The sequence below is a fragment of the Sus scrofa genome, chromosome 1 (assembly GCF_054392235.1).
Source record: "Sus scrofa isolate SSC_HxYL_T2T_F1_AM1 chromosome 1, Sscrofa_HxYL_maternal_Yorkshire_Landrace_v2.0, whole genome shotgun sequence".
NCBI classification, from domain to species: Eukaryota; Metazoa; Chordata; class Mammalia; order Artiodactyla; family Suidae; genus Sus; species Sus scrofa.
The window spans coordinates 137,842,689-137,857,646 of NC_139383.1; the positions used below are offsets into that span (position 1 = coordinate 137,842,689).

Genomic DNA, 14,958 nt, shown 5'->3' on the forward strand with positions numbered 1-14,958 from the left:
CAGCTGCAGCTGCAGTCTGCACCACAGCCATGACAATACCAGATCTGAGCCACGTCTATGGCCTACACCACAGCTTTGTGGCAATGCCAGATCCTTAACTCACTGAGCGAGGCCAGGGATGTAATAATGCACATCCTTACAGAGACAATGCCAGGTCCTTAACTTGCTGACCCACAGTGTAAATTCCCAGTAAAACTTTTCTATTTGCAGATAACTTGATCTTATATCTAGAAAATCCTAGGGAATACACTAAAAAAAAAAACCAAAAAACAAGAAAAAACAAAAACAAAAACAAAAAACCTCTGTACTAATAATTTCCGTAAGATTGAAGGATATAAGATTAATATACAAAAATCATTTGTATTACTAGATATTAGCAATGAACAATCCAAAAATGAAACTAACAGGTAATAGCAACAAAAAGAATAAAATACTTAGGAATAAATTTAACAAAAAAAGTTCAAGGAATTCCTATTGTGGCACAGCAAAAATGAATCCAACTAGGAACCATGAGGTCGCAGGCGAAGCTCGGATCTGGCATTGCTGTGGCTGTGGCGTAGGCCAGCAGCTGTAGCTCTGATTAGACCCCTAGCCTGGGAACTTCCTCATGCTGTGGGTGTGGTCCTAAAAAAGCAAAAAAAAAAAAAAAAAAAAAAGAAAAGGTACTAGGATCATTTATTGTTCCAATATTTGGTCTCAGATGACATTTGGTCAGAACCCTGGTTCTTGACACAGAGCTCCTAAATCCCTTAGAACTTCCTTGGTTATAGGAATGTCTTTTGTTTTAATGAAGCAACTCTTGGTGGGCTCCTGCATAGCTTTAGGATGGTGGTAGGTTGCCAGAAAGACTAAACCACGATTAGAAGTTCAGAACTTTCAGCCCTACCTCCTATCCTCTAGTGTGCAGGGGTTGGAGATTGAGTTAATGATGAATCATACCTCAGGGATGAAGCCTCGACAAAAATTTTAAAATTGTGGGGTTTGGAAAGCTTCTGAGTTGGTGAACATGTGGAGGTGCTGGGAGAGTGGAGTAATAGGAAAGAACATGGAAACTCTGTGCCCCTTTACTTGCCCTTTGCATCTCTAAATTTGTTTGTTCATATCTATCCTTTGGAATAAACTGGTGAACATAGGTGAATTCTGAAAGCCATTCTAGTAAGTTCAAACTCAAGAAGGGGGTGATGATGGGAACCCCAATTTATAGCTGGTTAATTAGAAGTACAGATGACAATCTAGAGTTTGTGATTGACATCTGAAGTGGGGGCCATCTTACTCTGAGCTCTTACCTTCTGGGCATCTGATGCAAACTCCAGGAAGACAGTGTAAGAATTGAATTTAATAATAGGACATTTAGCTGGTGTCTAGGAGAATAGCTTGATGTATGGAAAGACCACGTTTCTGGTATGAGAAGTGTTGTGAGTATGGTAGAGGAATGAGAATAAAGGAGAAACACAAGAGGAGTATGTCTTTCTAAGACAGTTACACATATGCAAAGAATAAAGTTGGATATTTACCTCACATCATATATAAAAATTTACTCAAAATGGCTCAAAGGCCTAAACGTATAAAACTCTTAGAAGAATGTGTAGATGTATGTCTTCATGACATTACTGTTAATCTGTGACAAACGGCAAAAATATATGGAGAAAAAACCATCTTTTCAGTAGGTGGTGCTGGGAAGACTGGACAGCTAATGTAAAAGAATGAAATTAGAATATTCTCTAGCACCATATAGAAAAATAAACTCAAAATAGATTAAAGACCTAAGTGTAAGACCAGATACTGTAAAACTCCTAGAGGAAAACTTAGGCAGAACACTCTTTAGCATAAATCACAGCAATATTTTTTGGGATCTGTCTCCTAAAATAAAGGAAATAAAAGCAAAAATAAACAAATGGGAACTAGTTAAACATAAAGGCTTTTGCACAGCAAAGGAAACCATTGACAAAACATAAGACAACCTATTGAATGGAAAAAGTATTTGCAAATGATGTGACAGACAAGGGATTAATATCCAACATATATAAACAAATAGCTCATACAACTCAACAGAAAATCAAACAAACAACCCAATTTAAAAAATGGGCAGAATAGACGTTTTTTTTTCCAAAGAGAAAATGCAGATGGCAAATTGGCACATGAAAAGATGCTCAATATCGCTAATCATCGGGGAAATGGAATTCAAAACCACGATGAGGTATCACCTCATACCTGTCAGAATGGCAGTCATCAAAAAGAGCACAATTAACAAACGCTGGGGAGGATATGGAGAAAAGGGAACCCTTGTGCACTGTTGGGAATGTAAATTGGTATAGCCACTGAGGAAAACAGTGGCGATTCCTCAAAAAACTGACCATAGACTTACCATGTGACCCAGCAGTTCCACGCCTGGGTATATATCCCCTAAAACCCAGAAACACTAATTTGAAAAGCAGTGTTTATAATAACCAAGGCATGGACTCAGCCTAAGTGTCTACCAACCAGATGAATGTGTAAAGAAGATGTTTACACACACACACACACACACACACACACACAAATGGAGTATTAACCATAAAAAAGAATGAAATTTTGCCATTTACAGCGACATGGATGGACTTGAAGGGCGTTATGCTTAGTGAAATAAGTCAGAGAAAGGTAATTACTCTGGTATCATTTATGTACAGAATCTAAAAAATACAACAAACTAGTGAATACAACAACAGAAAAGAAGCAGTCTCACAGATATGAAGAACAAACTGGTACTTACCAGTGGGATGGGGAATATTGGGGTGGGAGGTACAAATTATTGAGTGTAAGGTAGGCTACAAAATGAATATAGTCAATATTTTGTAATAACTGTAAATGGAGTGTAACCTTTAAAAATTGTGTAAAAAGTTAAAAGAAATTTAAGAGAACAAAAAGAAATCTTCATAACCTTGGATTAGACAATGGTTTCTTAGGTATGACACCAAAACCACAGAGCAACAAGATGAAAAATAAATAAATTGGACTTCATCAGATTTAAATACTGTAGTGCTTCAAAAATCACCATCAAGAAAGTGACTAGACAACTTGCCACGGAATAGGAAAAAATATTTGCAAATCATACATCTGATAAGGGACTTTATCTTGAATATATATAAAAAACTTTTATAACTCAATAATAAAGAGATAACCCAATTGAAAAATCAGCAAAGGATCTGAACAGACACTTTCCCAAATGGCCAATAAGCACATGAAAAGATGCTTGACATCATTAGTTATTATGGAAATGTAATTTAAAAGTATGAGATACCACTTAATTCCCTCTGGGATGGCTATAATTAAAAAGATATAAATGATAACAAGAATTGGTGAGAATATGGAGATATTAGAACCCTCATGTTGCTGGTAGGCATATGAAACTGCAGCTCCTTTGAAAAACAAACCAGAGGTTCCTATGGACTGCTTAAGATTAAACATGTAGTTACCATATGACCAGCAGTTGTATTCCCAGTTAAATACCCAAGAGAAATAAAAACATGTCCACTTAAAAACTTGTATATGAAAGTTCATAGCAGCATTTTTCATAACAATAAAAGGTGTAAACAGCCCAAAGGGACAATAAATGGTTAAAACGTGGCAGATCCTTACAGTGGAATATTATCAAGACTGAAAAGAAATGAAATACACGTGCTAAAACATGGATGAGCTTTGAATAAATTATGCTAAGTGAAAGAAGCCAGTCGCAAAATACCACTTATTGTGTGACTCCATTGCTATGACATGTTCAGAATGGGCAAATCTCTAGAGAGAGAAAGTAGATTAGTGGTACATGGGGTTGGGAGAGTTAGGAGTGGGGAGTGGGGAGGACAGTAATTATTATGGGTTTTTTGGTGGAGTGGGTAGGACTGATGAATATGTTCTAATATTGATTGTGGTCATGGTTGTCCAACTTTATGAATATACTAAAAGCTGTTGAATTTTACACTTGAAGAGAGTGAGTTTTGTGGCATGTTAATAATGTTTTAATACGCTATTGTAAAATATTTATTCATTCATCATTCATTTACTATGTACCCTGTGCAGAGCTTCTCTTGAAGTACTTAGAGTCTAGGCATCAGACAAGCAGACATAGACAGTGTAGCCTCAAGATTGCTGAAATTAAGTTCATACATATGTACTGGTGCCATTTATGTACAGTTATAAAAACCTATTAAAATTAATCAGATAGGAATAAAATGAGAGTTGGCTTGGATTTGACATCACTTCTGTATAAAATAACCTTAGTCTGAAGTGTCATTGAGATTACTTAGCTATCTTTTGTACTGGGAGTGCATAAAAGTTTATAAAATGGTTGTCCTAAGAAATTTGAGTTGATTTTGAAGTATTTCTAGACCTCACCTCTAATCTTATTGTGTGCGAAGTTGAACAACTATTTTTGTGAATGGAGAGTCATGATCAGACCTAATAGCACATAGTGTAGGACTGTTTGTTTTTTAGTTGCTTACCAGTTAGATATGACCTAGTCGAGTACCTAATTTACCACAAAGATTGTTATAGTTTTGGTATCTGGATTGTACTCAGGATTCTTATCTGAATGACAATTTATTAGGGCTCACTTCTTTTTTATTTTTTTAAATTTTATTTTATTTTTGCTTTTTAGGGCCTCACCTGTGGCATATGGAGGTTCCCAGGCTAGGGGTCCAATTGGAGCTGCAGCTGCTGGCCTACAACACAGCCACCGCAATGCAGGATCCAAGCTGCATCTGTGACCTATACCACAGCTTACAGCAACGCCGGATCCTTAACCCTCTGATCGAGGCCAGGGATCGAACCTCCAACTTCATGGTTCCTAGTTGGATTTGTTTGCGCTGCACCATGACGGGAACTCCAGGGCTCACTTCTTACTCCATACTTGGGAACCTGGTTCTCTGTCTTTCTATTTCTCTGCAGCAGTTATTTTGAATTACTGACATTCTCTTCAAGCATAACCCACCCTGCTCTGCTCATTTTTGAGATTATTTTGCTTAATTCTTCACAGGAAGTATGGAAGTTGTGAGGTACAAGACTCCTTGGGCTTCCCATTTCCTTCTTAATCTCCTTCACCAGTTTCTTTTTCTTTCCCTGATGTGTTGGTGTCCTGGCATCAATCCAGTTCTCTCAAACTACCCATCTTATCTGGGCAATCAACTCAACCTCCACTGAAAATCCGAAGATCTTTCTATAGTTGACACCTTTCTATAGTTGACCCTTGTTAAATTCTACCCCTAAATTTCTTTTTCTTTCTTTCTTTCTTTCTTTTTTTTTTTTTTTATGCCATTTCTTGGGCCTCTCCCGCGGCATATGGAGGTTCCCAGGCTAGGGGTCGAATCAGAGCTTCAGCTGCCAGCCTACACCACAGCCACAGCAACGCGGGATCTGAGCCGCGTCTGCAACCTACACCATAGCTCACGGCAACGCCGGATCCTTAACCCACTGAGCAAGGCCAGGGATCGAACCCGCAACCTCATGGTTCTTAGTTGGATTCGTTAACTCCTGAACCATGATGGGAACTCCAACCCCTAAATTTCTAACACAGCTGGCATGTCCTATGCAAAGTCCCCAAATCCTCTCCTCTTCTCTTGGTTAATATACACGCACACACACACACGTGTTCTCGCATGCGTATATTTTTTTACTGGATCCTTCTGAGGGAAAACTCTGTGTTAGCATTTTGAACAGTTAAAATGGGATAAATCGTTCTGAGATTAGATGCTTGTTTGTGTTACAGTATGTAACATTAGGGATGAGCTGGATCCTTCTGAGGGTAGATGCTTATGTGATTATTTCAGACTATGGGACAGTGAGGGTGTGCTGCATCCTTTTGAGGGTAGATTTTGATGTGTTTAAGTCAGAATTTGAAACAGTGAGGATGGGCTACATCTTTCTGAGATTAGAAGCTTATGTGATTGTGTTAGAGTATGGAACAGTGAAGATATCCCGGATTCTTTTGAGGGTAGATTCTGATGAGATTGTGTCATCAGAAAAAAGATATGCTGGATCCTGTCTTGGTTTATATTAATGCAGTTTACTTCATCCACTTAGCTTAACCTAAAAGTCTTCCTTCACTTTCTTCTCCCTCTTCCATAATCTGTCTGTCTCATAAAGCTTAATTTGAAATCTTTCCTGTTTAAATTCTCACTCTGAGTGCTTTAATTTGAACCTTCTTCCAGCTTTTACCTGGTGTACCATATTAACTTCCTAATTGATCTCCCTGCCTCTCATCTCTTCCATAAATCAGCATCTAATGGTGAACAGCATTACCTTTCCAAAACACAAGCCAAATCATGTGGCTCTCATGCTTGAAAAATCTTTGAACTAGATCCCACCCCAAGCTGCCACTCATTATCTAATAATGAGTAAAACTGCTTTCCTTTATGTGGTATGCAAGACTTGAGTGTACTTTTCTTGTCTCAGCATGCCCCTACCTCGGCCTACCTTTTAACCCTTATCCCGCCTTTAGCCTGTTAATTCTATTAATCATCTTTCATATGTGCTTGGATCCTTCACACTCTGTGGGTGTCTGTCTCTTAGAATGCTCTTCTTATATACTTAAAATCTTGTGATTTAGGAGTTCCCTTGTGCAGCGGATCAAGGATCTGGCATTGTCACTGTAGCAGCTGGGGTCACTGCTGTAGCATGGATTCAGTCTGTGCCCCAGGACCATATGCCATAGGTGCTGCCAGAAAAAAAAAGAAAGAAAAAAAAATCTAGTGATTTAACTCATGGAAAGCCTCATAAACAAAATTTTCTTATCATCTGTGTATCCACAGCAGTTTGTCTGTAAGATAGAGCTCATCATAATGTATCACAATTTTTGTTGATATATCTGGGCTGTGAATTCCTTGAGGGCATGGATCTTATGTAATTTATCTTGTATTCTTAGTGCCTACTTTAGCACTTGGCACATAGTAGGTCTTCTTGTCTGTTTTGTCATAATCTTTATTTACCTTTTAATTTTAATATTTATTGACAAGGTGTTACTTGACTTTAAAATTGGTTTCGTTTATTTCTGGCATAATGGATAAGCATAAAAGTTCCTGTGGTGGCATAGCAGAAACGAATCGGACTAGTGTCCATGAGAATTTGGGTTTGATCCCTGGCCTTGCTCAGTGGATTGGGGATCTGGCGTTGCCATGAGCTGTGGTGTAGGTCACAGACTCAGCTAGGATCCCGTGTGGCTGTGGCACACAGCCGATTTGACCCCTAGCCTGGGAACCTCTATATGCCTCGGGTGTGGCCCTAAAAAGCAAAAAAAAAAAAAAAAAAAAAAAAAAAAGGAAAGAAAGAAAGAAAAGGATAAGCATAAAAGCCCCAGAATCAAACTCCTCCATCACTTTAACTCCTCCATCATCTGGTACTTGCCTGTTTATCCAGCATCATCTTATTCTGTTCTCTCTCCTTCCAGCCAGATGTCCTCTTCTGGCCCTGGTATCAACCAGTCCCGATCCTCTTTTAAGACTTTGGTTTACTTTTGTTGAATCAGGGATAGGACCTTAGATCTCTCTCTGCTCCACCTCTGCTTCCCTCTGTACCGTTGCCACTTAGCACCTACTTGGATTTCAGATATGCAGCTCAGGTTAAATGCCGTTCAGCAAATATAAGTCAGTGAGGGCCAGAAAGGCAACAACTCACTGAGCCATATAATGGAGAATGGCAGGCCATATATAAAATTCAAGATTTGTATTCCTAACAAGTTCTTATTTTTTGCTCTTCTGTGCTTTCATATTTATCATGTCTGGGCAAGGTGATCTGATATGACCTCATACGTCTTTCCTTCCTAAGTAAATTATTATTCACTTGTTCTTTAATTCATTTGTTTATTCATTTAGTAGACATTTATTTCACTACATAAGGAGCAATGTAGGATATGGGGGGAAATGGGTAGAAAATTTGAATAATACAAATCTCCTGTCCTTAAGGTTTTTAAGACAGGTCCCTTTATATTCAATGATAAAATACTATAAAGAAAAACAAAGTATTTGTTTTTAAGAAAAGAAACCATAGTATAACCCTTTCCACTGTTTTCTTCTTTTTTCTTTCTTTCTTTTATCCAGGGAAAGACCATGTTTGTAGATTTATTGGCTGTGGGAGGAATGATCGATTCAACTATGTGGTGATGCAGTTGCAGGTAGGTTACTCTGAAAATGTATCTTAGAATTGTCCAGTTTTGGAATTCTGCTGTGGTGCAGTGGGTTAATGATCTGGCTTGTCTCTGAGGAGGCACCTGTTCAGTTCCTGGCCAGGTGCAGTGGGTTAAGGATCTGGCATTGCTGCGGCTGTGGAGTAGGTTGCAGCTCCGCTTGGATTCGATCCCTGGCCCAGGAACTTCCATATGCCATGAGTGTAGCCGAAAAAGAAAAAAAAATTGTCCAGTTTTGATCAAAGCACCTAATTATGGTAGATTCAAATAATATTAGGTATTCTTGGTATCAGGATAGTTTATACTGCGCAGATGGAACTTTATTTAAACAGACTTGATAACAGATTTTTCCAAAGATGGAAGGATTGTCCTTGTCAACTATTTTAGTTAATCCATATCTTCATTGATTGTCATCATTGTAGTTTTTAATCCCCACATGGATTGCTAGTTACAACGTGAGTCTTACCCTATCCCCATCCCTTCTCCACCCTTCTTTACCTTAAAGACTCTAGTTTTTCATTTTTGTAAATATCAACTTTGCTTGAAAATTTAAGCATAAGATGAAGTAGGGGAGAAATGCCATTCATCTTTCTCTCGTCATCATTAACACCACTATTCTTTATCCTTTAGATAGCAAGTGGAGTTGGGTTGAGGTAGCAGAGAAAAGAAATTCAGAAAGGGAACATTGGGGTAATGGCTGCAGTAAGGAGAAGAGGGAAATTACTGCATTCTCTCTGACAGTGTCTTTCCTCTGAGTGTGCGTGCGCGCGCGCGCGCGCGCGCACACACACAAACACACACACACACACACACACACACACACACACAGCTCTGAAACTGTAGTCACCATCAAAGTGTAAAAGCCCTGGTTCCCCTTGCTGCCTGATTTAAAGTTCTCAGGGTTTCCCTTCATCTTTAGCAAAGTTTGTTTTGGGTGTTTGGTTATTTATTTTCTTTCAACGTAACTACATGGTAGTGATTTCACTACTATGGATCTGAACCTAAATGCTTCGTTTTATCATCAGTGGCTTTTCTTGTTTCCCTCTACTATTCTTCAGCGTTTGATTTAGATCTATAGATACTAATCTCTCTGTACACTGTAGCCTTAAAGTCTTTGAGCCATGAGACTCACTACCCTTGAGCCAGCATAGTTCTGTTTTTTGAAGCAGCTATCCCTGTACCTTTTTAGATCATTAATATGGACCTTGCTTCCTCTCACTTTAGCCAATAATAATGTAACTTTTCATATGATATTGTATTGTTTTCTTTTGGCTTTATCATGCATCTTATTTGATCCTTACCATATCCCTTGAAGAGGACAGAACATGTTTAATCCCTATTTTGCAAACAAAGAAGCTTAAGTTCAAGAAGGTTTGTGGTTTGCTGGAGACTGACTGACTTGATGGGAGTTAGGGCTTGATGGAAGCCTGAAGCCAGTATTGTTGGCACAATAAGAGAAAATTCCTTTTGTCATTAGGCTCCTACTGACTGGAGAATATGGACAGGAGCTCTTTCAGTCTGTAGTTTCTCTTAGTTTTGCATATGCTTATTTAGTTTTATTTGCACTTACCTAATCTTACTTTCTGGAAATGGAAAGGCTCTTTAGTCTGGGAAAAGAGAGGGTGGTGAGTATCAGATAATGGTGGCTTTTACAACCTTTAGCAAACTCCTATGGACTCATTTAATAACCTTTCCATTTGACTTTATTTTTATTTTTATTTTATTTTTTTGTCTTTTGTCTTTTTTGTTGTTGTTGTTGTTGTTGTTGTTATTGTTGCTATTTCTTGGGCCGCTCCCACGGCATATGGAGGTTCCCAGGCTAGGGGTTGAATCGGAGCTGTAGCCACCGGCCTACGCCAGAGCCACAGCAACGAGGGATCCGAGCCGCGTCTGCAACCTACACCACAGCTCACGGCAACGCCGGATCGTTAACCCACTGAGCAAGGCCAGGGATCGAACCCGCAACCTCATGGTTCCTAGTCGGATTCGTTAACCACTGCGCCACTACGGGAACTCCCCATTTGACTTTATATGCTATATTTTTTTTTTCCTGTCATAAGATAATTAACCCATCATTAACCCCCCATCTCTGTAGTTATGGTTGACTTGATTTGGGACAAGACCAAAGCTGATATAACTACTAAAGGGTTCTCTCTCTTATTTGACATATTGAAGATAACTACTAGGTTTCCCCCATGTATTTTGATAAAATTTATATGCTCAGACTCAGCTTCCCACTGACATTTCTGATTTCTTCTAAAAACTCTCATTATTCTTTTTTGTCATTCAAATTTTTTTTTTCTTTTTAGGGCTGCACCTGCAACATATGGACATTCCCAGGCGAGGGGTTGAATCGGCACTGCATCAGCTGGCCTGAGCCACAGCCATAGCAGTGCCAGATCTAAGCCACATCTGTGACCTAACACCACAGCTCACAGCAACACCAGATACTTAACCCACCGAACGAGGCCAGGGATTGAACCTGCATCCTCATGGATACTAGTTGGGTTCATTACTGCTGAGCCACAATAGGAACTTCTAGAAATTTTAAAAATTTATCTTTTTAGGGCCATACCCATGGCATATGGAAGTTCCCAGGCTAGGGGTCGAATCGGAGCTGTAGCCGCTGGCCTACACCACAGCCACAGCAACACCAGATCTGAGCCACGTCTGTGACTTAGACCATAGCTCATGGCAACACCAGATCCTTTAATTTAAAGTATAGTTGGTTTACAGTGTTGTGCCAATTTCTGCTGTACAGCCGAGTGACCCAGTTATACATATATATACCTTCCCTTTCTTATATTATCTTCCATCATGGCCAGTCCCAAGAGACTAGATATAGTTTCCTGTGTTATCCAGTAGTACCTTATTGCTTATTCATTCTAAATGTGATAGTTTGCATCTACTAACCTCAAACTCCCAGTCCATCCCACACCTTCCCCACTCCTCCTTGGCAACCACAAGTCTCTACTCCATGTCTGTAGGTCTGTTTCTCTTTTGTAGATAGGTTCATTTGTGCCGTATTTTATATCCCACATATAAATGATACCATATGGTATTTGTCTTTCTCTTTTTCACTTATTTCATTTAGTATGAGAATTTCTAGTTGCATCCATGTTGCTGAAAATTGCATTGTTTTGTTCTTTTTTATGGTGGAGTAGAATTCCGTTGTATATATGTGCCCCATCTTCTTAATCTGTTCATCTGTGGATGGACATTTAGATTGTTTCCATGTCTTGGCTATTGTGAATAGTGCTGCTATGAACATATGGGTGTATGTATCTTTTTGAATTGTAGTTTTGTCTGGATATATGCCCAGGAGTGGGATGGCTGGATTATATGGTAGTTGTATAATTAGTTTTGTGAGGAACCTCAACAAGGCCAGTCTTGTTTGAGGTGTACTCTCCCTTTCCTCTCCTTCTCCAGATGATTTCAAAGCAAATCTAAGGCGTATTTTATCTCTAAGTATATCAATATATGTTTTTAAGAATCAAATATTCTTTTTTTCCCATTGCTAACCACAATACACAGTAATATATTAATAATAGCATCAATATCAAGTCAATCTTAAGATAGCCTTTATTGTATTTCTCTCTCAGCCATGTCTGCCACATATGGAAGTTCCTGGGCCAGGGATTGAATCTGAGCCACAGCTGTGACGTAGGTCACAGCTGCAGCAACACTGGATCCTTAATCCATTGCACTGGGCCAGGAATTGAACCAGCCCTGCCACAGAGACAAGCCACATCATTGACCGACTGGGCCACAAGGGAACTTCTCTTTTATTTTTTTGTATTTGTCTTACTTGAATCTGGTTGCTGACAGGGTTCATACATTGTATTTGGTGGCTGTATATCTCTTAAGCCTCTTTCAAACTATAGATTCTTTCTTACAGTTTTTTGGGTTTTTTTTTTTTAAGTTTTCCTTTTTATTGTTGTTTGCATTGTCACTGATAAAAACAGAGTCATTTGTCATGCAGAAGTTTCCATATCCTGGAAGTTCCCATTGTGTCTCAGCAGTAACAAACCCAACTAGTATCCGTGAGGTCGAGGGTTCCATCCCTGCCCTCACTTAGTGGCTTAAGGATCCGGCATTGCCGTGAGCTATGGTGTAGGTCAAAGATGTGGCTCAGATCCTTCATTGCTGTGGCTGTGGCATAGGCGGGCAGCTGCGCTCTGATTCAACACTAGCCTGGGAACCTTTATGTGCCACAGGTATGGCCCTAAAAAGCAAAAAAAAAGAAAGAAAGAAAGAGAAAAAGATGACGTTTCCGTATTCTGAATTTTACTGTCTCCCTGTGGTGGTATGTAACATGTTCTTCTGTCCCCTGTATTTCCTATAAACTTGTGATTAGATCAGATTCCAGTTTTGTTTTATTTGGCCAGAATATTTCAAAGTTGAGTTATGTGCTTCCTCTTTATATCATATCTCTAGGCAGTGTCTGGTTGTCCCTCTTTTAGTTGTGTTGTAAGATTGATCAGTGCCTGTCAGGTTCAGGGCCTGTCAGCCTCTTCATCCATTTTAAAGTTCCCAGTGAGTTTTCTTTTTGATTTCATCAGTCTGTTAATAATCACTGCCTAGCTTCCTTACTTCATTGGGGTTGAAAATGTACTATTGTAATTTTATAATTTCTTTATTAGCTGAAATTCTTTAAAAGCACTCTACCAACTACTAGGTTATCCTGATGTATATTTCATACAGAAAGGCAGGATTAATATTTTATTCTTTTATTATCAATTTTCAGAATAATGAATTGGTTCTCTAATAGGGAACTTGGATAGCACCTTTACTTTCAGGTACAACACTGTGTACCAGGTTTATTCTATATATTTCATGCACCAGAGGTGAAATCAGCCATTTCTCCATTAAGCCTTGATTCTTCTTAATGTGAAATGGTATTTAGAAACCACAATATAGATGCTATGGGTGCCTACTGCAATTGAGTAGGCCATTGTTTTAAATTCTTTTCAAGTGGATGGGTTCAGGTCATATAGATTTATATAGATATATATATATATATATATATATCTTTATATATGTGTGTGTGTGTGTGTGTATATATATATATTTTTTTTTTTTTGGTCTTTTTTGGGCCACACCCATGACATACGGAGGCTCCCAGGCTAGGGGTCCAATCGGAGCTGTAGCTGCTGGCCTTTGCCACAGCCACAGCAACACCAGATCCGAGCTGCGTCTGTGAAATACACCACAGCTCACAACAATGCTCGATCTTTAACCCACTGAACGAGGCCAGGGATCAAACCTGAGACCTCATGGATGCTAGTCAGGTCCATTAACCACTGAGTCATGAGGGGAACTCTTTTTTTTTTTACAAAAAAAGTGTATTATGGTTCATACTGATATTTCCAGTTCAGATTTATGTTGAGAAAATTGCTTGCTTATAACATGTTGGATTTTATAATTTCATGTCTTTCCTTAATATATGTAGATGAAATTATATGGTTGGAATTTACATGAGAATAATTTAATACATGTGTGGAACGAGAGACATTGTATATTGCATGGGAGGAGGAAAGGAGTAGATAACAGGTAAAATAAGGTTGGCCATGAACTGATAATTATTAATTCTGCATTAGGTATATGAGGGTTCATTATATTATTTTCTCCCCTTTTAAGTATGTTTCTTTTTCATTTTCTTCTGTTTTTTATTTTTTTTGGCTAAACCCATGGCACATGGAAATTCCTGGGCCAGGGATCAGATCTGAGCTACAGCTGTGACCTTTACCACAGCTTCAGCAATGCTGGATCCTTAGTGGGCTGGAGGTTAATTTTTGAAGGAAAAAAATGATTGAAATGCTAATAAGAGTTATTAGGTACTTGTAGGGATTATAAAACTCAATGCTCTAGATTATCACTCATTTTATATTTTCTGAGGATGTAAGAATAATAAAATAAATTCTGCTAACATCAAAAAAGAATAATAAAGATAACTACCAATTTATGCTATAGGAAAACTACATTTTTCAAGAAGATATGATGTATGAAAGTTTTCTTAGTTTTCTATAATTTTTCAGTTCTCATGTTTCTTTTTTTTTTTTTTTGTCTTTTTGTTGTTGTTGTTGTTGCTATTTCTTGGGCCGCTCCCGCGGCATATGGAGGTTCCCAGGCTAGGGGTTGAATCGGAGCTGTAGCCACCGGCCTACGCCAGAGCCACAGCAACGCGGGATCCGAGCCACATCTGCAGCCTACACCACAGCTCACGGCAACGCCGGATCGTTAACCCACTGAGTAAGGGCAGGGATCGAACCCGCAACCTCATGGTTCCTAGTCGGATTCGTTAACCACTGCGCCACGACGGGAACTCCTCAGTTCTCATATTTCTTAACTGCTCTTTAATGTTTTACTTTAAATGGTATTTAAGTAATTTAAGAATTTATTACTTTTCCAAAAGCAAATCAGCTATCTTTAGTTGAGGTTATGGTAATAATCGTATTCATCCCAAACATATACTGTAAAATTTCAGGATATTTAAATCCTTTTGTGATGTGGAGCTAGTTTCCATCCTTTGAGAGGTGGAGTTGCAGCCTTATAGACCCAAGTTGCTGGGTCTGTTACCCACCTACACGATAAGGAGTCTTCTGGGCAAAGCAGCACTATGAAGTGGCAAAAGAACACTTTGGAGTCAGATAGACTTAGATTTGAAGAGCACCTTTACCTTAATGGGTTAAGGTTTTCAAACTCTCTGAGCCTCAGTTTCCTCATCTGTAAAACAGGAATAACAAATTCTATTTAAGGTTCTGCAAGGACTAAATGCTGTCATGAATGTAATACATCTGCATAGACTAGAT

The 14,958-nt window shown here is 38.8% G+C and overlaps 1 protein-coding gene across 5 annotated transcripts in view; it reads left to right on the forward strand.

Annotated features, from left to right (window-relative positions):
* TTBK2 (tau tubulin kinase 2) overlaps window positions 1-14,958 on the forward strand; it is a 150,341-nt gene that overhangs the window by 54,705 nt on the left and 80,678 nt on the right. For 3 of the 5 annotated variants that reach the window (XM_084973191.1, XM_021097126.2, XM_003353383.6), the window contains one exon: window positions 8,061-8,134. The exons of the other annotated variants lie outside the window; for them this stretch is intronic. In XM_084973191.1, the coding sequence (XP_084829317.1) occupies window positions 8,061-8,134 (74 nt within the window). The remainder of the gene's footprint in view (window positions 1-8,060; window positions 8,135-14,958) is intronic. 5 annotated transcript variants of the gene reach the window in all.